At 41.2% G+C, this 23,321-nt stretch overlaps 3 protein-coding genes across 11 annotated transcripts in view; all 3 read left to right on the forward strand.

Annotated features, from left to right (window-relative positions):
• The window catches only part of LOC110163689 (protein jagged-1b), a 31,069-nt gene extending 29,007 nt beyond the window's left edge, over positions 1-2,062 (forward strand). For all 4 annotated transcript variants that reach the window (XM_020928698.2, XM_055167026.1, XM_055167027.1 and 1 more), the window contains exons 11-14: positions 109-155; positions 245-421; positions 556-706; positions 1,028-2,062. In XM_020928698.2, coding sequence (XP_020784357.2) covers positions 109-155; positions 245-421; positions 556-706; positions 1,028-1,464 — 812 coding nt within the window. In that variant the 3' untranslated portion in view covers positions 1,465-2,062. The remainder of the gene's footprint in view (positions 1-108; positions 156-244; positions 422-555; positions 707-1,027) is intronic.
• Positions 2,063-2,679: 617 nt separating this feature from the next.
• On the forward strand, positions 2,680-9,340 carry clasrp (CLK4-associating serine/arginine rich protein). Of its 6 annotated transcripts, XM_020928502.2 has the most exons (21): positions 2,680-2,821; positions 3,411-3,550; positions 3,689-3,786; positions 3,860-3,961; positions 4,048-4,127; positions 4,223-4,307; positions 4,371-4,507; positions 4,611-4,707; positions 5,107-5,185; positions 5,274-5,347; positions 5,422-5,463; positions 5,537-5,725; positions 5,924-6,205; positions 6,461-6,622; positions 6,719-6,758; positions 7,479-7,539; positions 7,727-7,785; positions 7,854-7,900; positions 7,984-8,069; positions 8,245-8,269; positions 8,784-9,340. In XM_020928502.2, exons 2-21 carry the CDS (start codon positions 3,452-3,454, stop codon positions 8,824-8,826), a joined length of 1,887 nt encoding a protein of 628 aa, XP_020784161.1. In that variant the 5' UTR covers positions 2,680-2,821; positions 3,411-3,451; the 3' UTR covers positions 8,827-9,340. The 6 variants fall into 6 exon arrangements, 4 of the variants coding, with proteins under 4 accessions (XP_020784161.1, XP_055003784.1, XP_055003786.1 ...); XM_055147809.1 differs by having other exon boundaries at positions 5,274-5,463; positions 5,537-5,729; XM_055147811.1 differs by having other exon boundaries at positions 5,274-5,463; positions 5,537-5,729; positions 8,787-9,340.
• Positions 9,341-9,722: 382 nt separating this feature from the next.
• Positions 9,723-18,399, forward strand: znf296 (zinc finger protein 296). The gene is made up of 3 exons (XM_020928599.2): positions 9,723-9,974; positions 11,872-12,222; positions 15,210-18,399. The coding sequence occupies exons 1-3, from the start codon at positions 9,923-9,925 to the stop codon at positions 16,835-16,837; spliced, it is 2,031 nt and encodes a 676-aa protein (XP_020784258.1). The 5' UTR covers positions 9,723-9,922; the 3' UTR covers positions 16,838-18,399.
• Positions 18,400-23,321: the final 4,922 nt, after the last annotated feature.

Consider the following 23,321-nt stretch of genomic DNA (forward strand, 5'->3'; position numbering starts at 1 on the left):
TGAGTTTAAGGGTCATCTTGACACATATAATTAGATGTGGATTTTGCATTAAGGTCCGGCAATTAAACTGATACACAAACGCATTGTTTTTTATGGCTTAACTTTCAGGAAACAACAGCTGTCAAGATTTATGTTTGAATGGTGGTCTTTGTGAGGTAATGTTTATATTGTAAAACTCTGAACCCATAAAAAGAAAATAAACTGTACTGATTGGACAATAAAGTTTATTGTTATTGCATTATAGGATCTAGTCTCAGGGTCGAGATGTCAGTGTCCTCTTGGTTTTTCTGGAAAATACTGTCAAGAAGGCCAAAATCCATGTGCGAGTTTCCCCTGCCAAAATGGAGGACAGTGCGTTACAAAGGATAGAAGGAATCCAACTTGCACCTGCCCCTTTGGATACGAAGGAACCTACTGTGAGGTAAATATAGAAGGTGTTAGCTGATGTTGAATGGGCTGAAATGTTAAACTATCATTCTCATTCTTTCCAATTGTATAAATATAAGTATCTCACAAAATCCCATGGTAACGTTTTTGTAAACATCTTTACTTCAGTTTGCACTAGATCCATGTAAGCCCAACCCCTGCAAACAAGGCATGCCCTGCCACAGCTCAGAAGGCAGGTATATGTGCATCTGTCCTGAAGGATATTATGGAAATGAATGTATGACCCTGAAAACCCCTTGTATTGGCCTGCATTGTCCTGGTAAGAAACATCATAGTGTATCTAAACATGTATAAACAATCAAGACTTATTGTTACAACTTCTACTTAGGTGACATTTTATAATAACTACACTTTAATGGCCCTAATAAAGAATGAACAAAGGTATAATTCAACAGATTAAGAATGAGTCCAATTTAATAATTAATCTAAAGCCTAACCCTTTCATTACGTAGTGCTATAGGGTACCTGAATGATTAGAAACTATTTGTTCATTATTAAGTCTTTGTCCATGCTTTATTAGGGTTAATTAGGATGTAGCCTAATTATAAAGTGGTAACATTACTTCTTATTATATGTGCAGATGCTATGTCTGACACAACTCACAGTGGCCTGAGCTTCTACATGGTACTTGTGGGTATCTTGGCTTTGGTCACTGTCTGTGGATGTGCCGCTTGTGCTCTCATCGCCTCTCATCTCCATCACAAGAGGAAAAAGCAGCAGGCAGTCCCACCAGAGGAAGGCATCAACAACCAGAGGGAGTTTGTCAACCTCATCAGAAATGTGGACCGCCCTGTACCACTTGTGCCTCCTACAGCCCCTCTGACCAACGCTACTGCTGTCACGCCTGCCTCTCACTGCTACGAAGAGATTGAACTCACTCTTCCTCCTTCTCCTGCTCCTTCACAGCCCTCCCCAGCACTCAAGCCACTGCACTCCCACAAACTGGACATTTCAAATCAGGAGAGGGAGAAACTCAACCGAATCCACTACACAGAAAACCAAGAGCTGGAGGTGTGATGCGGGAGCACAGTGTCATTGTTGCAGTTAATTAAATGAATTGACTTTTTGAACCTTTTTGAAAGCTAAATGCTGCTAATAAGGTCAATGTCTTAAGGTGTATTCATTGTGGTGGACTACATGAGGCCAATGATGTTTCACTACAACTGTTTCTGGAGACTTTCTGTTACGCCGCTGAGTGCCTGACACTGATCAAGGACAGGGTTCGATGGCCAATCTTTGATGCCACTGGAAGTCTCTGGGCAGGACTGAACAAATTCTTATTTATAATGAACTTTGTTGCCTGATTGAACCTGTAGGTCACTGTGGAAAGACTGACATGTGTTTTATGAATGTATGAAGACTGAAATTTAAATTTGAATAGATTACTGGTCAAATAAATGCACGTTCAAAGGTTTGCTGGCCTTTTTTATACACTATACACTGTTGCCTGACTGATGTTTCTGTAAAACTGCAGTTGTGAAAGATGTATGATTTTTCATAAATATGTAAAGATGTTATTGTATATAAATATACTGTACATATTGATGTCCCTTTTGTACTGTTTGGTCTAAAATTATAATTGTATTACATCAAGCACATGTGGTTTGTAATAAAAGTTCATTTAACAACTAGATGTGGTCAATTTTCCCAAGATTATGCACTTTTAACTACAGCCTTACTTTTGGTGAAAGCAAATTTTAATATACTGTTAATGAAAGATCATAACCAGTAAATGAATGTGACAGTGCAACATTTGACACTTGTACAAACATAACAGGCAATGTATCCATTGATGTCAGTCCCAGGCACAAGTGAAGCATCGTGTTAGAAGACCATGTTTCAAAGCATACAGCCTATTGTTTGTCAAGATTAAATTGTCTACTGTAGTCTAGCTACACACTTCTTTCTGCATTGTGCAGCTTACTTATATACATATATATATAATTAAATGATCAGAAAATTGGCTACCTGTCTGACAGTGACATCTTGTGGACATTATTTTTTAAGATGCAACCTATCTCAATAAATACAATATTATAAACCACAGGAAAGGCCTATCTATGCCTATATAATTTATTGACTTCTGCTGAGGGGCATTATGGCATACCACAGGTAGTTCAGGCCAACGGTGTAAAAAGAAAGTCCGATAAGAGTTTGGTTGGAGGAGGATAGTATTATATCTGTAGATCATAGCCTCATTGTGTAGACTGTGGTAACCTTCGCTGTAGTGGGAGAGGTGCGCCCCCGTGCGGCAGACTCTGCCGCGTGTAGAGGACAAACTGGAGGTGTGTGCCACCCACCCGCACTGACTACAGTACCGCTGTAGTTAATAAGCTCAACTCCCTCCATTATCTGTTAGTGTTCAACAAAACAGGTATATAACTACTTAATATAATTACAGCCATGCATACGTTGTACCTTATTATAAAATGTTTATATGAAAGGTTTTATCTGCTGGTTAACGTTAGCCTTGTTATGCTAAGCTAAAACTGAGCTACATGCACCACAAGGCCGCATTTTAACGTCAATGTTTCTCAAATGTCTTTACTGGAGCTTGTTTAGCATAATTTTTATAAACCGCGTAGCTTCTGTGTTTCAGTCTAAAGTCGCGTGTTAACACTTATTTTGAAGAGTGCGCTAACAAGAGCGCATAGGTTAGCTGTTAGCAATGGTGCATCAATGCCATATGCACAGGCCAGTCCACAACAAACATACAGGCCAGAATGTAGCGTTAATCAAGTCCTTTTCTCAGTTAAAAATAACCCACCTAGGCTTGGCCAATGACACAAAGACATTGGCATACTAACTGTGCCAAACATTTCTTTGTACAGTATTACTGCATGTAGAGGTTTTTGTTAAGTACGTTACAGTTCACCGAGATGTTGCATTCCTGTGTCTCTGTGACTGACAAAAATATGGGTTCTATTGATTTTTTTTTCAATGTTTGTGTTGACTTTCCACAGCAGCCGTGCCCCGCCGCGCCCCCACCCCCAGCGGAGCCGTCATGTGGCAGGAGGCCCGCAAACATGAGCGCAAGCTTCGCGGTATGATGGTTGACTACAAACGCAGAGGCGAGAGACGGCGAGAATATTATGAAAAGATTGTAAGTTAAACTTAAATTTATTGCTCAACAAACTTTAAAAGATCATTTTCACACACTAGCTAAGTTTTGGGCAACACCGAAAAGTCTATATAAATTGCAATTAAAATATATATGAATAATCTTACTGTTTCTTCACAGAAAAAAGATCCAGCCCAATTTCTTCAGGTCCATGGTCGTGCTTATAAGATCCATCTAGATCCTGCTGTGGCTCTAGCAGCAGAAAGTCCAATCAACATGTAAGAACTCGAAGAATGAGCACCTTTCTTACTGAAGACACACTGACGGGCAAGGTCTCTTTTATTGTCTCAGGATGCCATGGCAAGGTGATACCAGTAACATGATTGACAGATTTGATGTGAGAGCTCATCTGGACTACATCCCAGTTTACAATCCTTCAGAAGTTGATGACCAGTAAGTATATATTAAACAACACAATTTAAGAATGTGAAAAAGAAATGTTTTGCCAAAATGAACAATTACAATCATCTAAATTACAGAACACCAGAGCAAGAAATGGAGGAGAGGAAGTGCAATTATGAAAGATATAGAGGTTTAGTGCAAAATGACTTTGCTAACAGTAAGTATTCTACAGAAATCCTTGTTTTAACATTATCAGTAGGTATATGTGCAATTTTGTGAGATATTTATTTTAATTTTCTTTTCTCCTCCAAGTCTCCGAAGAGCAATGTTTATATCAGATTTATTTGGATGAACTCTATGGAGGGCTACCCAAACCAAATGAGGATGAGAAGAAAAAGTATGTTAAAATTGTTAATGTTCATTTGACATTTGTTTTGACCAAGTCTGTTTTTTTTTTCAGACTCACAGAGAAGAAAGCAAGCATTGGTTATATTTATGAGGACAGCACTGTGACACAGCCTGAGCCTCAGCCAGACAAAGAGGAAGATGACTCAGAAAATAGTGAATCAGAGGAAGATGAGGGTATACCTGATATAGGTATGTTAATAAATGGACACATTTATCATATAAATTAACAGTATTTTATGTATAAGAAAGGTAATTTGAGATGTCACTGACTTTGAGTTTTCTTAATCCACAGATGTAGAAGTAGATGTTGACGAGTTGAATGAAGAACAGCTGTTGGACCTCAATAAAATTGCAACTCCATACGGTATGGCTGAAGGAGACTTTGTCAGGTATTGTCTTTCTCTCACATGGTTTGATTCTTTACAAAAACTGCTATTTGCAGGTGTCATGCTGCTGTTATTTAGCTAATGTCCTCAACATATATCTTCTCTAAAGGATGAACATAATGTAGGTTAATGTTTAAAACTTATGTTATCACACCACTACTAATGCCCCTCATGCTAGTATATAAATGGAAGTTTTAAGATGTAAACCATTGAAGTTAAATGGATTCACAACCCTTTTAAAATTTAGAAAAGGATATAAAAATGTTATATAGGTTTTATTTCAATGCACTCAAGGGAAATCACTGTATTCTTATTTACTTGTTGCTTTTATGAATAAATGTGGGAAAGCATGCATATTCGGTTTGCAATGTATTCTTAAATTTGCATTATTGCTGTTTCTAGAATGTTGAGGAAAGACAAGGAAGAGGTAGAGGCCATTAAACATGCCAAGGCCCTGGAAGCAGAAAAAGCAATGTACTCTGTATGAAAATGATCATTTCTTATATTTCCCACGTTTTCATACTACTGTCCCTTTACATTATGTTTTTTGTTGTTTTTCTTCACATTAGGGCCGACGTTCTCGCCGTCAAAGGAGAGAGTTCAGAGAAAAAAGGCTGAAAGGGAGACAAATCAGTCCACCCAGGTGCTATTCTTTTCTTTTTAGTTTGATCAGCCAAATCAATTTTGGTAACTTTTTGTTTTCTTTTTTGTCATTAGCTATGCCAGAAGAGACAGTCCAACCTATGATCCTTACAAGCGGTATGCTGATTCTTTTGTACTTCATTTCAAAATATTATTTATTGTTCTTAACATTTGATTTCAAATCTTTTAGACCAGAGTCTGAATCTAGTTCAGAATCACGATCTCGGTCAAGGACCCCAGGACCTGAGAAAATCACCTTCATCACAAGCTTCGGAGGCAGTGATGACGAAGCCCCAGTCGCAACTCTACCAGCTGCTCCACAGTCGGGCCATAACGCCTCCAACTTGCAGCATCCAGCAGGTCATAGCAGGGGCTCCCGGTCGGTAACTTTCCATCTTCATGGCTTTTCATATAATAACTTGTCTTTGACAAGTGACAGCAAAATTTTAGATTAAATTGGTAGGTGGTGTAAATGGAAAAAAGAACTTTTGCATGTATAAAATGACAAGACCAATTTTGAAAACAGGTTAGGAGCTGGGCATGTGCCGTTAATAAACTAATTTATTTATTTGTGCAGAAGACGGCGATCATCCTCCAGTCGCTCTCGTTCCTCCTCTGATTCCTCATCCAACTCATCATCTCGCTCTTCGTCACACTCGCGGAGGGGAAGAAGAGACCGTGGTCGAGACAGAAACCGCTCGCGCTCATATTCACGCTCAAGACGACGCTCCAAGTCCCACTCCCGGAGCAGAGGCTCCGGATCATGGAGAAGACGCGACAGGACGAGATCTCGATCCAATGATAGAGACAGAGAGCGAGACAGAGACAGGAGGCGATACTCCTCACATCGGCGCTCAAGGTACTGTTGGGATTTGGGATGATGGAGTTAATCAGTTAAAATGTTTTATTCAATTTGTCAGTTAAAATATTTTATTTCAATGCACTAACTGACTCATTGGTCACTGATTCACTTTAGCTGAATTTTCCTCCTATCTTATTGGTATGCATGCGTCTTATTGAATCTTGAGTCATTTAGAGAAGAATTAGAAATATAAATTGAGGACTTCTTTTTTTTACTACTCATTCAACAAAAATGTTTTATTGCTTTTAACAGATCACGCTCTGACTCTAGACAGCGTGGTGCTTCATACCGCGGAAGTCGCAGCAGCAGAGGAAACAGCCGATCGGAGTCTCCCAGTCACCAGACCTATAGCCCCTCTCCTCCTCACAGAGGGGTACAGCCGTCCGCCACTGCTGTCTCTGACAAGTTAAGAAAGTGAGTTGTCTAAGTGCATCAGTGAATCCATACATATACAATATTTTCTTCCAGATAAGCCATGTTAAATGAATGTCTGTTCTCCTTTGCCTTCAGGCCTGATACTGTGGGTGGTAAAGAGACGGGAGCTGCCAAAGTCAGTAAGAATTTAATTTAACTGGGTTTCTTACTAAAGTCTACGCACACCCTCAAACCTGACAGGCTGTCATGATTGTCTACCAGGCTGGGATGTAGAGGCTGATGTCCAGAGATATTTTTATACATCACAGTGGACACATTGCAGGCAAAACTTGTTTAGTGCCATAGTTAAGAAAAATGACAAGCTTATAACTGATGGCATAATTGTTTTCATTTTTATTGTATTAGCAGCACAACAATTTGTGAGCACTCATCTCGATGGAGAAGACTTCTTTCAGAATATTTTATAATGTATGCACCTCATTCGAAAGGTTCTGTAGCTATTTGTTTGCTTCTCTTGCCTGGAAGTTCATTTCTTGCCCAGGTTTAATGACTTCGCAAAGGTTCATTGCTCTTATCTAAACCTTTTGTTTCACAAAAACAAAGGGTAACGTTTAGTGACAACAGTTTTTTGCCTCCACATTTGTTTTTTGTTTTGTCTTTTATCTAACTTATTTGTGGGCGTAATTAATATTAATGTTGTGGTCTTTAACTGTGATGCACAAGCAGCAGGTATGCAGTCTACACAGGATTTCTTCTTATACAAAATGCGCACACAGGCATTATCAACATTTCTGATATGTTGATATATGTTTGATATAGTTATGTTATTAGCCATTAAAATAATAAATACACACAATTTCTATTAATATTTCTAACATTAACTTATCTCCTTCAGGTCAAAATGACCCCACAGGAGCGGCTAAAGTTGCGTATGCAGAAGGCGCTTAACAAGCAGTGTAAGTATCAATAAGTACATGCACTACTTCAAAATTCTGCTACTACATTCTACTACGGCATTCATCAAAATGTTCAGATGATTTTTGGATTAAAATGTGGGTACAGTGGTATTTGGATGTCAGATGGCACAGACTGCAAATCACGAATGGATCAATTGTGTTCATAGAGGGGTTTTTTTTTCCACAGCTAAAGCTGACAAGAAAGCTGCTCAAGTCAAGATCCAACAACAGGAACATAAGCGGCAGGTGTGTAAAACTATCCACCTTTCAATGTTTTTTCGACTTTCTGTTGGTTAGATCTTTTCACTTTCTAGGAACGTGAGGGAGAGCTTCGAGCCATGGCACGGAAAATACGAATGAAGTAAGTGTCAGTTAATTTGTGTGGCGCCTTTGTCACACTTAGAGCACTCCTCTTACCTAACCTTTCCTGACCTCTGTATCTAGAGAGCGAGAGCGCCGTGAGAGGGAGCGGGATGAATGGGAAAGACAGTATGGCCGAGACAGCCATTCGCCCTCCCCATCAAAATATAGTAAGACGCCGTTTTTATCCTTACTGTCTATAGTGTTAAATACAGGTTCAATTACAGCCGTACCTACAGTGATTTGAATACATTTGTATTTTTAGAGTGTCTTCGAACTAGACTCTCAGATGTTGATAGTGAAGTATTTGGCCAATGTTTTCATAATGTCCTTTGTATCCCTCAGGTCGAGATCACAGCTCTCATAGAAGGTAAGTGAAAGCCACTGAAGTCTGCAATAGTTAATGATTTGAATTGGTGGTCTGAGCCTGTTTTAGGTTGTATTGCTCAATTCAATTGTTCAGTCAGTTTCTTAGCACAACTTTACAAGAACATCCTTAAAAGGCATACAATGCAGCAAAAGATCAACCAAACAAAATTCAGTTACGAAGTAGTGTGTTTTCATGTTGACGAAAGTAAAGATGAAAACAAAAAAGAAACAGGTCAACTTGCTTCATTGGTGGGACTTTGTACTTACACCCAGTCCCCACTGGAGGGCAGAGAAGATCTGTAAGTAAAGTAGATTTGCAGGTCACTTCATTTGGAGCATTTTTTCATCTAAAAAGCAATGACCTCAAATCTAAAGTAAGCTTTGATATTCATGTATTTTAAATGTAACCTCTTAAGATCATGTTTGGTGATAGTGAGTGAACTTGATCCTCACTGATGAAACTCCCAGTTGCCAGATTTGATCTTGTTACATAAATACCTCTTTATTTGTTTCAGAAGATCTCGGTCTCGATCGCGGAGTCCATATTATCGACACTGAGGTGAACTTCAGTCCTCCAAGGACCCCAAGTGCTTTCTTAATGCCGACTGGGACATGGACTACTCCTGATCTTCATGATGTTTGAAATCTAATTTGTACATTTGTAAATCCAACATTATTTTCATCACCTCCTTAGACTGAAGGGCAAACAATGCATTGTTATGTATTTAAAACCCTGATGAAACCAGCTCAATTTATTTTGCTGTTTATTATTTCAACAGGACTGTGAGCAAATGCTTGAATCATCTAACACTGAGCGCAACCGGTTATCTTATTACTGAATGCCTGTATGTTTGACTGTGAGAATAACTTCATTATGCGCTTTGCATTGTTAACATTCTTCTATAATAATCATTTGAGTTTGTGTGTTAGGCCAAGTAATATTCAATGCTTCGAATGAAATATGCAGTGCAAACGCTGCTTCAGAACATGTATTTCACAACAGAAGTTTGCAGTAGCAATCTGCTTATTCTGTACTCTACTTAAGGCTGTAATAAACATACTTTGAATATTATTTTGTAATATTACATTATAGTCACCATCAATATTTTTACAGATTATGTGAGCAGTTAAATACTATTTGAGAGATCTGAGGTAACTTGCTTCATCACTAGGTGGCGGCCCAGCACATTTGTGGGAAAATTGCATACCATAGACCCAAATGTACTGAACTCGATTCAAAATTTAAAGTATGTAGTTTAAAGCAAAACTAATTTTTAGAATATATAACACAAATTGGACGGGGATATTTAAGTAAATATCAATATAAATATTAAGTCTCAACTTAAAATAAATTGCAAAAGTCCAGAACGCCCTCAAAGAAGATGCCCGTTTTAGGGCGGGGTCAGGGTCCTGTGAGCGCCTGAGCGCGGTGAAGGGGCGGGCGGAGCGTGTCGTCTCACAAACCCCTTCTGCCCTCCGCTCTCTGCGGGGCAGTGGCGTGAACTTGAACGCAGTTAGCAGTAGTCATTACGAGTCCAGACAGGGTCGTCTCACTCCGCTGTCAACCAGGGCAGCAGACGGTCAACAAGAAGTTGTAAAAGCTTCGGTTACAGAGCTGCAGCTTGGAACAGACAGACGCAGGACGACCGACGTGATGTCCAGGCGAAAACTTGGAAGTCGACCGCAACACCTGAGCGCAATTCAAGGTATGGAGAGCAATGCGGTCCACGGCATGGCCATCAAACTAATTCACCAGCATGTGTTTGAAAATGCAGTGTCTAGTTATAGGATAGAGATAGAAATAATACTGTAGCCTGAGCTATAGGTGTCTTTGTCCTTTTAAATGCACTTTAATTAGTAACTTTCTTCATTTTCCCTTTCTTATTTTAAGCCTGTGTTTAATAATTGGGTTTCATGATTGGATAGATTGTTTGCTCTGTGTACCTTGTCCATTACTGTTGAAGCCTCGCAGAGGACAGACCGGTTTAGGCACGTTGTTTTCAAAGGCTACAGGTCCGAACTTGATGATTTAATATTTTCAACTTGGACGATGATCAAGTTTCTCGTTTGGCCTCTGGCTGCTTTGGGACAGGTCTCCTCCTCCCGCCTCTCACTTGCAACATGGAAGAAGCTTCTCAAAGTATAGCTATTGTGATTCTTCATCACAGGCTTTTGAAAAACCCAACATCACATGGTGCTTTGATTAATCTACATTTACACTATGGTTTGAAAGAGCGGGGCTCACAAAGTTTGAGCAAACAAGACCAAACATGCGCGTGTTTCTTTTATACAATTTTGTGTGGAGGCCAGTGGTGCGTGTCTTGTCTGACTCTGACCACAGTCCCTAACACCACTCTGTGTGCGCGGGCACGAGTGTGTATGACCGCGCTTTGCAAGTCTGCACAAACCGCAAGGCCGAAACAGGAAAGGTGACATTTTTGACTAACAACAACTGGCGAGATTCAACTTCAGACTGTACTGTCTGTACCTGTCCTTGCCTGGGCAGGTGGATCCAGTCCAGGCATCAAGGTGTGCCCGTGACCGTGTTGTTGAGCAATAGCATGACCCTCCCCCATCCTCAAACTAGAGCCCTGCCTGGCCTCAGGTGAGCTGCTATCTTGAGAAATGTCCAAGTTTACTCAGCCAGGCAACAGGCTTGCCTTAGACAGGAGGTCTATCTATCCAGGTACACCCTCTCAGTTGCCCTTTATAAGAGCAGTAGCAGCCCTCTCTGCAGGTGGCTCCTGATGAAAACATGCCATGTCAGTTTGCCATAACACACGATAAGTGAAGGATTCCTATGAGGAAAATGTCTTGTTCTTGTGAATGTTTCAGCTAACATATTCTTCAGATTAAAGAAAATAACTTTTGTGCCTGCATTAAACTGCTACTTGTTTCTTAAAGCTAATTCTGACAAAACCCAGTGTTAGTGTTGAGGTATGACCTTGAGCATAACAGATGAGGGAAACTGAATCTGTGAAATCTGGTCAAGCAACCTGTACTGTAGTCTAATATTTGCATGCGCCTCAGTTCAGATCTTGTGTATTTGTTAAACTACTCTTATCTCAAACACCTTCAGTCATTTTTTATTGCAAATGACTTCCTGTTGAGAAACTGTTGGCTGCATGCTGCTGTTGGGTAATGCTGAGTGGCAGGTGGAAGCCGTGGTCAGAAAGTCCTACAACTAACGTTTGTTGTGTGATAATTAATGTAGGCTCTAGCTTCTGTCAAGTGGCGTACTGACTGTGAACATCCCCTGGCTAACTGTGTCACCAAGTAGAGTTTAGGTTAGTCAGAGGAAGTGGTCACTTCTGGCGATGCATATTGCTCTAGTTTTGTGGGACAGTAGCTTGCAACTGAAAGTACTTTGTTCTGCTGAGGCACTGTTAGATCTATTAACCTTGTTTTAAGGCTGGGTGAAAAATTTTATCTTCATAATTACTAAAGAGTATAAAAAGTAGATAATTGAGAATGTTAATAGTTAAGAGTTTGATTTAGAGTGAAATAACTAGTTTATGATATGAAATAATCTAGTTTATGTGTTAACGCTTTCCACTTAACATATTTCTACATTGCTCACTTTTTTCTACTAATGTTTTTCAGATGCCAATAACACTGCAGATGCTGTTGTCCCGTGGGAGGATCAGCCCATTGCACCCCAGCCCATGATCCCCCCTGAAGGCCGGGACCTCCTTACCTGTGGACAGTGCAGTCAAGCCTTTCCCCTGGCTCATATCCTGGCCTTCATTCAACACAAACAGGGGGGCTGCCAATCCAAAAACCAAACTGTCCCCACAAACAACACTCCTCCCTCTCCTGCTAACCGGGCACACCAGCACAGCACCAGGAGCCACCCAGGGCCTGGCTTCATAGAGTTGAGGAGAGGGATCGTTGTGGGCCAGGCTTTGGGGGAGGAGCCAGGAGTGAGAGTAAAGGCAGAGCCAGGCAAGACAGGTGAGCACAAGTAACAGCAGATTGCTAATTAAAGCGTCTGTTTTTTTGTTTTGTAAATTTTTTTTTTACCACCCAACTCTTTTAACAACAGTTCCTCTCCCTCTCGGGTCGTTCTCATTAGCTAGCCGTTGCCATTAGTAGACCTGTGTGAGTTAGTGACGCACAGGGTAATTGTGTGGAAAGGATAGGCGTCAGGAGCTTTCGGAGGGCATCATTGGTCCCAGAGGGCTGCTCGCACAGCACCTGAGCTCCGATGCTCCTGCCATCTCCCCAAATGTCAGTCTCTGAGGTGAAGTGGCCAGGTAAACAGGTTTCAAACGCTCTACCCTGGACATGCTTATAAACATCAAGACCAGAACAAAACTACTGTGGTGTGAAGATACGCTGCAGTGTGAAATGGTCAGGGGCAAGATCTGTGAAGCGGTTGGCACAATATTCCTCGCTGTCATGACACTTTAATGGAGGATGTTGCATCATGTGTAACCTCCCTGTGTTCTGCCCTGGGCCAAGCCACCTGAGCTCCTGGGAATCTCCTGTCCTCTGCCATTTTCCTCTCCTATCCCTGCCTCTCCACAGACACTTGTTTTTCACTTTGTTCATTTGCCACCTAATGTCCAGCTTGTCAAACACCACAGTCATCAAATGGTCTTTGATTTTCTCATTTGTATCTAAACATTAACATTTATGCTGATAACAAGATGGCCAGACATTGTCCACTTACTTAAACACAGTGCTTTGTCTGAGCATCTTGCTATTCACAGCTCAGTGGGTGTTTTTGTCCAGTGCATTTTGAAACTGTGGTGTAGACACATACTTAACAGTTCCTTCCTTTGTGTGTAATGCACAGGGGACTGGCAACTACACGGGTCTACATTTTGTCCCCACTTAAACCGAAATAAAATTTGAAAAGTTTGAATATGGTTTAGGTGTAAGCACTGATCTGAATAGGGGCACCATTTAAGAAAAACAAATTCAGACAAGTAGTGCAGTAAGAATTTAAGATTAATTAGACTAATACAAGAATCCCATGTATTTCAGAACATGTATATATGTAGAAATCTAAAAACTAAAAGGTTACATGATTTATTTTTTCAGAATATATATTTTATCTATTACATTAATAATTGCAGTCTTTGTGATTTGATAATTGCAGTTTTGGTATGATTTTGATATATTGTGCTGCCCTTTACTCAATCTCTTGCATACACAAGTTTGGTCAAGTGGTGTCCATGGGGACCTACTACAAATAAATACACAGAGCAAAAAGCTTGTCAGCATTTGAATAATAGATAGGTGAATTGGTTTAAAGTTTTATTAGATGCTGTATTCTCCTCTAGTGTCGATCCTGATTGTGCCATTTTCACATATATGCAGACCTATAACCTGACAGGCAGCCCAATTTGCATATGCATTTTTTAAGTAGAACTAAATTATTCTGATTGGCCATCAAACAGTTTTAAGAGTAGGAGGAAGTGGTGTTTTACTCAAGTAGGGAGCAGTTTACCTAGCGCACGAGCTGTGGGAGGGAAAGCGGAGACGAGCTGACAGAAAGTGAAAGAGCAGTTATCCCGCAGCAGACCGGCCCTGTGCTGTGTGTCTGAGAACAAACAGAGGAAGGGGGTTGAGTGGGACGGATTACTGAAGAGCCGCATGCATCTGTCTCATTTCTTTATTTATTCTCCTTGTTTGTTTTTTTTGTTTTTTTCCATCGTCTTCAATACCCCCCCTCCGTTTCTTCCCCCAATCTTCAACACACTTTCGCATTGCCCTCTTTCAATTTCTCACCCTCCCCTCTCTCTTTCCTCTCCTTCTCTCCTCCCCCTGTGTCCCAAGGGAAAAGAGATTCTGCCTGCTGCTCGTTAGTGCTCCCAGCCAATCTGCATTTTTAATTAGTAGTTATTGCTTCTGCTTAATATTCAAGTGCTACCCCGGGCCAAATGGGAATCCTTATCCTTAAAAAAAATGGGGAGAGTGTGAGGGAAAGAGAAGCCGTCTGGGTATTGTATTTCACTGCAGGACCCTGAGACAAAAGCCCCCACCCCTGAGGGAAAGATTTGGTGGGTTTGGGGTGTGCTGGGGTTGGAGGATGGGTCTCAAGTACAATTGAAGGGGTGACATATTTTTTTGCAATGTCTCTTGGCTCCTGTGAACTACATTATAATCTTTTTATCTCATTTCTGTTTTTATCCCCTGAGCCCTGACCTACCTATGCTTTTCTTCAACTGTTAGTTTAAAAGGAGGGAAAAAATAACACGGCATCTCCAAGTTCTCCTGGGTTTCCTCCGTAGGCTAGGCTAAAGGACATGAACACAGCAGCTCCTCTCGTCTCCCGACACAGAGGCAGAAAGAAAAAGAAACAGTTGCTCTCTTTTTCATCTGCACTCTCCTCCCCCTCCAGTAAAATACAGAAGGATTTGACTTGAGGAAACATGAAAGAGGCTTATTCCAGACTCTGCTTTGAACCTCTCCAAAAAGAAGAAATGGAAGGATAGAAGAAAAAGAAAACTGTTTCCCCCTCAATTTGGGGATGATCTTTCCAATTTTGATTTATGCAGAGAGGCCTCATTTGTCAAGCAGGCTGACTCAGGGGCTAATTTGCATAAAATGTTCATTTTCAACGTTCTGCTAATTAGCAATTTGCAACTTAATTGGAGAGTGTCTTTCTGTTAGGAGACGATGCTCTTCACATTTAAAAATATCTGCAGACTTTAGTGACACCGCTTTCCTTATGTTTGCCACCTACGTTCTTCCACGCAGTTTTCAAAATAAACAACTTTCAGGGTGCTTATATCTTAATTTCTTTTTAATGGAAAAATGAAAAATAGATGATGAATACATGTTAAAGGTTTTCATTGCTTCATTTCATTTTTTTTTTTTAAACACAATAATTGGGTAAAATCCAGGCATTAATTGTGGTTGCAGATAAAAAGCTTAAGTTCTTTATGATGCTGTTCCATGAAACTGTCATGATGGTCTTTATGTTACAGCGCATGAGGAGCCGAGCTTATTCACCTGTCAGCAGTGTGGGGAGGTCTTCTCCTCAGCATGGACTCTCCTGCAGCATGCCCAGCACGCACACTCCTTTAGCATCTACCAAGAAGATGGGGATGAAGAGGCAGACTCAAGAGCAGCTAATAAAGTTCATAGACCGGCCACTCTGGACCCATGCCACCTCAGCCAGGCCCTTGCCACAGCTTTTCAGCCCTCTGCTCTTCGCCTAGCCCGCTCCCGTCAGACACAACCCTCATCTAGAACATCACCATCATCTAGCAGTACTCTCCAAGCCATGAACTTCTCCATGCGCCTCAGAGAACTGGCAGAGGGCACAGTTGAACCAGCCAGTGGCTCTACTGGAGGTTTGGTGCATTCTCCATCCTCATCTCCACCTGCTGCATCTCCTTTTCCCCAGAACGACTTTCAGTGTGAGTTGTGCAACCAGATCTTCCCGTCTCTCCGAGCCCTGTCAGCACACAGGCGGACCCACGCGTGTGACAGGCCCTATCATTGCGGGGTGTGCGGAGAGGCCTTCGCTCAGAGCGGACAACTCGCTAGACACATCAGGAGTCATCACAGGGACGCCACGTGCAGCAACAGCTATGAGAGTGTAGACGTGGCTGTAATGGAGGAGGAGATGAACCGGCATGCAGCAATCAGAAGCAGGTTTCAGTTGCAGTCAGTGGAGAAAGATGTGAAAGGCCCAGAGTTAGATCTGTCCCTGCCCAAACACTGTTCTCTTGCCTCAGGCATGATGCTGCTGAGTCCACAGGCTGCTCCACACCGCGAGCTGTTGAGGCTGTACCAGCGCCCGGCCAATGTCGGGGATGATGAGGATCCCCCGGAGGGACAGGCGGAAGCCCCACACACACCCTGTGCCAGCCCCTCAGAGGGGTCTCTAGAGAGCGGAGAGACAGGGGGCAGTGGAGAAAGTGGCATCGCCAGTGGTAACTGCACGCCTAAGCGCCCTGAGACAAGAGGGCCGGAGTGGGACAGTGAGAGGTCAGAGGTCATGGGAGAGGAGTGGAGTAAAGTGAGTGAGGTAGTGCAGGAGTGGCAGAGGGAGAATGAGAGGCGCTCTATAGGTGCCACAAACACCAGCTCTGGTCCAACATCCAAGAAGAAGAAAGATGAAGCCTGTGAGTTCTGTGGTAAACAGTTCCGCAATAGTAGCAACCTGACTGTGCATCGACGTAGTCATACAGGAGAAAGACCATACCGCTGTGGTCTGTGCAACTATGCCTGTGCCCAAAGCTCCAAACTCACTCGCCACATGAAGACGCATGGTGCACAGGGCTCTAAAGCACCTTTCCTTTGCCAGCTGTGTGCTGTACCCTTCACTGTATATGCCACCTTAGAGAAGCACCTCAAGAAGGTGCATGGCTTGAGCCATGCCAGTGTGGGGGCCTATACGCAGCCACTGAGCGCCACTGAGTCCATGTCCAGTGCAAAGGCAGAAGAAGAGAGCATAGTCCTGAAAACAGAGGAGGACGAGACCAGTCTGGAACACATGGAGATTGACCATAACATGCTCAGCGGAGCTGTGGACAACGGCCTTAGAGTGGGGACACCTGTGGAAAGCATGGCAGATATTGCCTTGGCTTTGACCACTGCACCATAAATGGATCTTAATTTACCTTAATATAGCACTCTACAAATACTTCCTACTGTTATAACTGACAAAAGTACAACAACGTGTCAGAAAAAGAGAAGCTGCACCAGCTGTAGATAATTTTCTTGCACTGTCCTGACACTCCACGCCCAGCTGCACTCCTTACTGTTGTATGCAAAGGGCTGGTTGAAACTTAAGTGCCTACAGTAGTTTAGACCACAGACAAAAACAAGGTAGTGACATTCAACAGGGAGATTACCAGAACTCTAGAACAGGAAGTGCCCTGCCACAGTCCACACCAACACAGGAAACTGATCCCCACGTTGCAGCGCCGGAAGCAAACTACAAGTGATTTATCTCTCTGGTGACCATAAGTACAGGTGCAGGCAGATGACATATTCATAAAAAAATATATGAACACAGCCTATCATTTTAATTACAAAATTGTTTTAGCATAATTTCTCAGAATTGGGTCACTGTGCAACTCTCTATGCAAACGTGCAAATGATTAAAGGCGTTTGAGGAGACACTAGGTGATACTGAACCTTAACACTGTCTGCCTGCAGTTCCTCACTTCTATTTTAAAGCCTGGCTTGTCTCAACATTTGTGACTTTACATAATATTTACTGGACTGTGGCACTTGGCATGCTTGTGCTCCTGACGGAATACCAGTAATATCTATAGACAATTTCTGTTGAATTATTTTCTGCTTCTAATTTCATAAATGTAAATATGAAAATGTTTAAGTCCTGTCTATTGCTGTTTGCTGTGGTTAGTGTCTATGCATAAAGATACTGCAATATTTTCTGCAGTGTATGTAAAACGGGTGTCTTTCTTTGTGCTTTATGCGAGTGACTTTTCTTCCTATTGTTTACATTTGTGAAGTGCTGAACTGTTTAAAGTTTATGCATGTTTGCATCTATTTAAAGTACTCTTCTTTTCGCTTGTTTAAATCTCTTTCTAATTTATGGATGCTGCATGTTTCTTTTTTAAAAAGTCTAAATACTGATCTACAGGGTACTATGGTGTGCTCATAGTTAATTGGTGGCATTGCTAGAGCTCCCAAGCTAGCACTTGAATGAGTGTGTTTTTGTGTATGTAAATAAGTGACACTGTCCTCACTACTGTATTTGGCTCTGGTCTTATGTCGGGGGCATGACCAGAGTTGTACTTTCTAAAGGTCATTGTTAAGTTACAAGTTATTGGTTTGTTTGTTTCTAAAGAACCGTTCTTGAGCAAAGCACAAACTGCTTTGTGATGACTGTGATTAAATTGCATAAGAGTTTGGGATCACACAGGCAAAATATACATGTGTGATGTCAAACTGAAATGTGAAAGCTATAGAAATGTTCAGGGATAACATTGTGTATATAAAATGCTTACTATTGCATTCATTGTTTTGATTTTGTTTACTGCCAATATTGTTTATGCATTGCTGCAAACATCTCCAAACACAACACTGGCATTGTGATACTGTCTGCTTTGTCTTTTTACACTTGACACCATTTTCTATCTGACCTTGTAACAAGGAGCCTCAATAAAGACTTTGAGGAGAACTCTTAAGTTTGTATTCCATGTTTTATTGTGGAGTTTCTTTCATCTAACTTCATGTTTATTTATTTAGTCTTCGTCTAGCTTGTGTAGAGGGACTAACAACAAAGCTTGTAAAACAATTTTAGCTCTTATCTCACCAGGATGTCGTCTCAGTCAGTGCAGCGGTCCCTCCGTGGGCCACAGTCAGCACTGAGGCATTAATTTTTAATGTGAGTGTTTGGATTAGGGACCCTCATTCCTTGTTTACATCCTTGTGATGTTAGTGTCTTTGTCTGCACATGCACTAGTTTATCTGGAGCAGAGCAGCCAGTTAGCGGCCTGTGCCGCTGTGCTGCTTGGTCATGCTACTGGGCAACTGAAGGATGGGTGCTGAGATGGGACATGTAGCAGGAGGCATTTCTCAGGATACAGAATGTAAGCAAGGTGTGGGCATTGTTAGGAGGCAGGGCATGGTGGGAGGGGGCGTCAAGGGGTTGGCATAATTGCTGACTCTATTTTAAGGGCATAAAAACCTCTGCAGCAGTATACATTGCCTTAACCCCACCCCCTACGCCACAACAGCCCTCCTAATGAAAATGAAGTTCTATGATCGCTCTAGCTCATTAACAGCAGGTCTTTTAATGAGCCTTCAACAGGGTGGGGGCTGGTGGATGAAGAGAGGGGCAAGCAGGAGGTTATTGCACCAGATGCACATCCACGCCTACTCTCACCAATTATACCACCATTGTGATGGCAAAAAACACAGGAAGTGAGGACAGGACAAACACCTCAACATCCCGTGGAGACATGCAGGGACAGGACAGTAAATGATGACAGCTTACATGGTCCTATATGTCCCCATGTCTGCCATGCAACGCCATTTGGTCCGCGCAAAAGGACCCAATTATGTCAGGTAAGTTGATCCAGAACAGAACACAGTTGCCCCTACAGCAAGTGGATATCTGTTCCTTGTTGTGCTCTGGCCTTTGTCTGGGCCATTGTCTACCTGTGGTCCACACCTCTCTGCTGTGCAGACCGATACCTGCTGTGCCCAAAAGAAGACCATCAAGATCTTGTCATATTGTTGCTATGCAGTGACACCAAATCTGCAAATGTCTATTTGACCAGTTGGCAGGGCATGTAATAGAGAGCTGTACAGATAAAAAAACAAAAACAAAACACAAATTGCGAACTATGCTGTCAGATAAATTAAAATAAAACCATCGTTTTATATGCAGAAAATTGTGTGTGGAAAATATCCTTTTGGTGTAGATTTGGACTAAGGTTTTTAAGATTTCTAGAGTTTCTGCAGAAGATATTTAATCTTGAACTTTGATTCTGGTCACTAGGTTGGTTTGTAAGATCGGAACAGTGTTGGCAGCAGCTGAGTCATATTGAATATCTCATGTTTTTTTTGGAAGCATCCAAATATTTTCAAAATATTTTAGTAACTAAACTTATTAAATTAATTAAAAAGTGCAAATATGTTTTGGTTGAGGATCAAGTATAGCAAAACCGTAGCGTAGAATCCTTTGTGCAGTCTTTTCTATTTTTCTTATCATAAACAATATACTTAATATACTAATTTTGCATCAGTTTCAATATTCCATTTTTATAGCCTATATTTTTTATTTATAGTTGGTAGAGCTCTTCCCAACCAACAAAATATCCATTTACTATTAAGATTTAATTTTAAGCAAAAAAAAAAAAAAAAAAATCTGGTAAACAGAATGTTCTCTACAAATGTACTTATCAATGAAGTTCACATTCTTCAAGAAATCTCTAAATTAAGTTGTCATACTTTACTTTAAAAGAGGCCTTCACTGAATCACCACCACTGAAACACACAAAAAGAGTGAACAAGAGTGAATGCCCTGATTGGACAGACAAAGTATAATTATAGACAGTCCGCTCTCGGACTCAAGATTTGGTTCGGCAGCTGCTTCTACTCCAAATGCTCCTTCTTGTGCCCCTCTTTCCTTTATCTAACAAAACCCCTGAAACCTTTAATGATGTGAAGTGCAGATGGTGCAACACACATGTAAATTATAGCACAGCTTCATAAAGGAATGGTCTAATTGTTGCCAAACTGAGGCACACTTTATTTGAAACAGGAAACTTAGTATACTGAACAAAGTTTTGAAAGGGGAGTTTTGAGAAAGAGTGTCTTTGTTTCTGAAGAAAATGTTATCTGAGCAGTACTGTTTTTCTTCTGTAATATTTTGCATCACTATATTAAAATGCCTTCCTGTTTGTATCAAGTGATTACATAATAATTCCATATTTTGAATACTCCTCAATTTTTACAGGCTTGGGACAGGAAAAATGAAAAAGGATTACAACTATCAAACATAAAATCATGGGTATTTTGAGGCACATTGAGTTTGATTTTCCAGAACAAAATCACTTCATTCATAAATAAAAAATAATAAAATCTCATTTGAGAAGTTCTTATTAAAAAAAGAATAGAAAAAGTGAATATAAATGTTCTTCTGTGGGCTCCCTTTCCAATGAGGGAAGGCCTGCAGCCACAAGAGGCTCTCATTTATGTATGAGAAGATCGTGCATTATCATGTAAAAAGCCAATTAACCATGAGTTTTAATTACAACTCTCATCATATATTGTGTGAGGACCCCTACTCCCCTGATCCACCCACCCCCTTCCTCTCACGTGATCACGAAGACATGGATAACAACAACAGAGAAGGATGCTTTCAGGACACAAAAACCACAGGACTCCTCTCTCTGCTCTTTATCCCATGTTAAGATTCCCACAATGGACACCTTTCCCTGGTAGTCCCTGATCCACAATGACCGCAAACTGAAATCCGAAACCTGAAATTACTGCCACGGCCTCCCCCTGTCCTCCAAGACTGCATCACCTCCCTCTGACAGTGAGAGTGTGAGAAGAGGGAGCAGGAGAACAGATCCGTGGCAGCCATCCGTCAATCCACAGCCTCTCCTCGTGCTATTTAACACCTTTGTATAATAGGGGCAGGGAAAGACAAGAGGCTTCTTTCAAATAGGGCTTATGTGAGGAAGCCGACCAAGGAGTGTCCGGTCAGTGCAGCCAGAATACAATTAGTGTTGAACTTTTTAAAATTCAAAATATGGCCTCTATGTAACACAATAACGCTTTGGTTCATCTGACAGAGATTAGCAGCTTTTTGATACCATCAAAAGAGCCTTGTAGTAAACAAAAATATTCACTAATAATTATACAGGAATATCATTCTGACAGTTCATAAAAATACTTTAGTAAATTTACAAATTAAATGTAGTCCTTGGACTTTACATAAAATGTACCCTATAAAGCCTTGTCCTTTGGGTTTTGTGGACAATGATCAGTTATGACATGATTGATAAAAAGACCAAACACGCACAGTGTTTTGACATTGGTATAACACATAAGCATATTCAAGTATCAGAGTAATGAAAAATTAACAGTTACTATAGCAGTTAACAATTCAAAACAAACAATTTTATCTTTTGCATGAAATGCCCTCAGAATATTGCCTTTAAACAGGAAGTTGAAACCCACGAATACTGACTACTTAACTCACTTTACTTTGCCACGCGTCTAAAATTTTCCAGGCACTAAAACTATTGAGGTCATGTTGTACATTTGTTAACCGGTGCGGCCCGTAAATACATTGTCAAACTGGCTCTGACCATGCACTTCCCTCAGTCACACGCAAGTTCAGTGAGTTGAGGCAGGAGTGGAGTCCCACTGCATGTGAAACTGCTTTCATGTGTGCTGGTGTGCAGGCCCTGGGGCAGGTGAGCAGTGTACAGCTCCTAACTGCCTCAACCGGACTGCCCACATGCACTGACTCAACATGCTCTTTCACATGATCTTTCACTGGACGCCATTTAGCTGCAGACAGACATGAGTGCTTGAGTCTTGTGCTCCACTCATATTTGCTCAGTACAATTATACAGGTCAACAAGGGCTTGTCTACAAACTCTGGACTTGTTATAAACACAAATAAATACCTTACTATTTTACTCACAGAGTGAAATGCTGGGTATTCATTACATTGTGGAACTGACATCTGTATAGCTACACAGTCACATTGTGGAGACCACAAATCACGCCCCTAACTCTTCAGTACTAGATCAGTGAAATTAAAAGTTATGACAACTATGGGTTTATTTAGGTTACAGTTATTATAGGCCTTTGGGGGCTTTTTGTTTAAAAAAACCCCAAAACATTAACATATGATATGTTCCTGTCATTATAATCTTTAAGCTACATCCACTGAAGCACACTGAGTTGTGATTGTGATGTCTTGGTATAATTAAAATTATCCAACATGCATCAGTTCATTAATTTTGCAATGCATAGGCTAACATAATGCCACCAAACAAAATAGGCCTAGTAAAGGTGCAGATTTACACTGGAGTTTTACAAAGTGCTGAAATGACTTCATTTGTGGGCTGATTACAGTTTGACAAGCTTTAACACTGACAGAAAATTACAATAGCCTATAGTTCTACATTTGAGCTGTGTCTAAATAGCCATGGCCTATGAGTAAAACCTATTGAGTCATTGATTAAAGAAAGGCGCTGTTAGGCCTATGGTCTAATTTAATGCCCAGCTTGAACTGCCATTATAGGCCTACATGTAGCCTATTATTTTTCTTTGCTTACAGATGTAGTGAGAGACAAACAGCGCAAATCCAACATTAACTGTCCTAGGAAGGAGGCGGTTAACCCGTGGGACCCCCAGAGTCTGCCGAAACTCCTCGGGTCGTGGGATCAGAGCATGTCACGTCGGAGTGGGTGTGTGCGTTCAGCCCTGTGACCTTTGTCCCCCGTGGTCTCCTATAATCCGCGCGTCAAAGCACCATACGGACAAAGTGGAGAGGCCGTGAATAGAGTTAAATGGTGACCATTAGGTGGATCTGTGTTGCTATTCTTCGTGTTTGTTTAGCGCCAGTCCTCGCGCGTCTCTCG

This window comes from Boleophthalmus pectinirostris, unplaced genomic scaffold (genome assembly GCF_026225935.1).
Source record: "Boleophthalmus pectinirostris isolate CB_2022bp ecotype Guang Dong unplaced genomic scaffold, ASM2622593v1 HiC_scaffold_9, whole genome shotgun sequence".
Lineage (NCBI taxonomy): Eukaryota > Metazoa > Chordata > Actinopteri > Gobiiformes > Gobiidae > Boleophthalmus > Boleophthalmus pectinirostris.

What these genes read in the sequence shown, in the direction of transcription:
- clasrp (XM_055147809.1), top strand. Translation starts at nt 3,452, where the DNA reads ATGTGGCAGGAGGCCCGCAAACATGAGCGCAAGCTTCGCGGTATGATG. An exon ending in ACCTATGATCCTTACAAGCG is followed by an intron (nt 5,464 to 5,536) that starts GTATGCTGATTC and finishes CAAATCTTTTAG; the next exon opens with ACCAGAGTCTGAATCTAGTT. An exon ending in GAAGGCGCTTAACAAGCAGT is followed by an intron (nt 7,540 to 7,726) that starts GTAAGTATCAAT and finishes TTTTTTCCACAG; the next exon opens with CTAAAGCTGACAAGAAAGCT.
- znf296 (XM_020928599.2), top strand. Translation starts at nt 9,923, where the DNA reads ATGTCCAGGCGAAAACTTGGAAGTCGACCGCAACACCTGAGCGCAATT. An exon ending in ACACCTGAGCGCAATTCAAG is followed by an intron (nt 9,975 to 11,871) that starts GTATGGAGAGCA and finishes AATGTTTTTCAG; the next exon opens with ATGCCAATAACACTGCAGAT. An exon ending in GGCAGAGCCAGGCAAGACAG is followed by an intron (nt 12,223 to 15,209) that starts GTGAGCACAAGT and finishes TTTATGTTACAG; the next exon opens with CGCATGAGGAGCCGAGCTTA.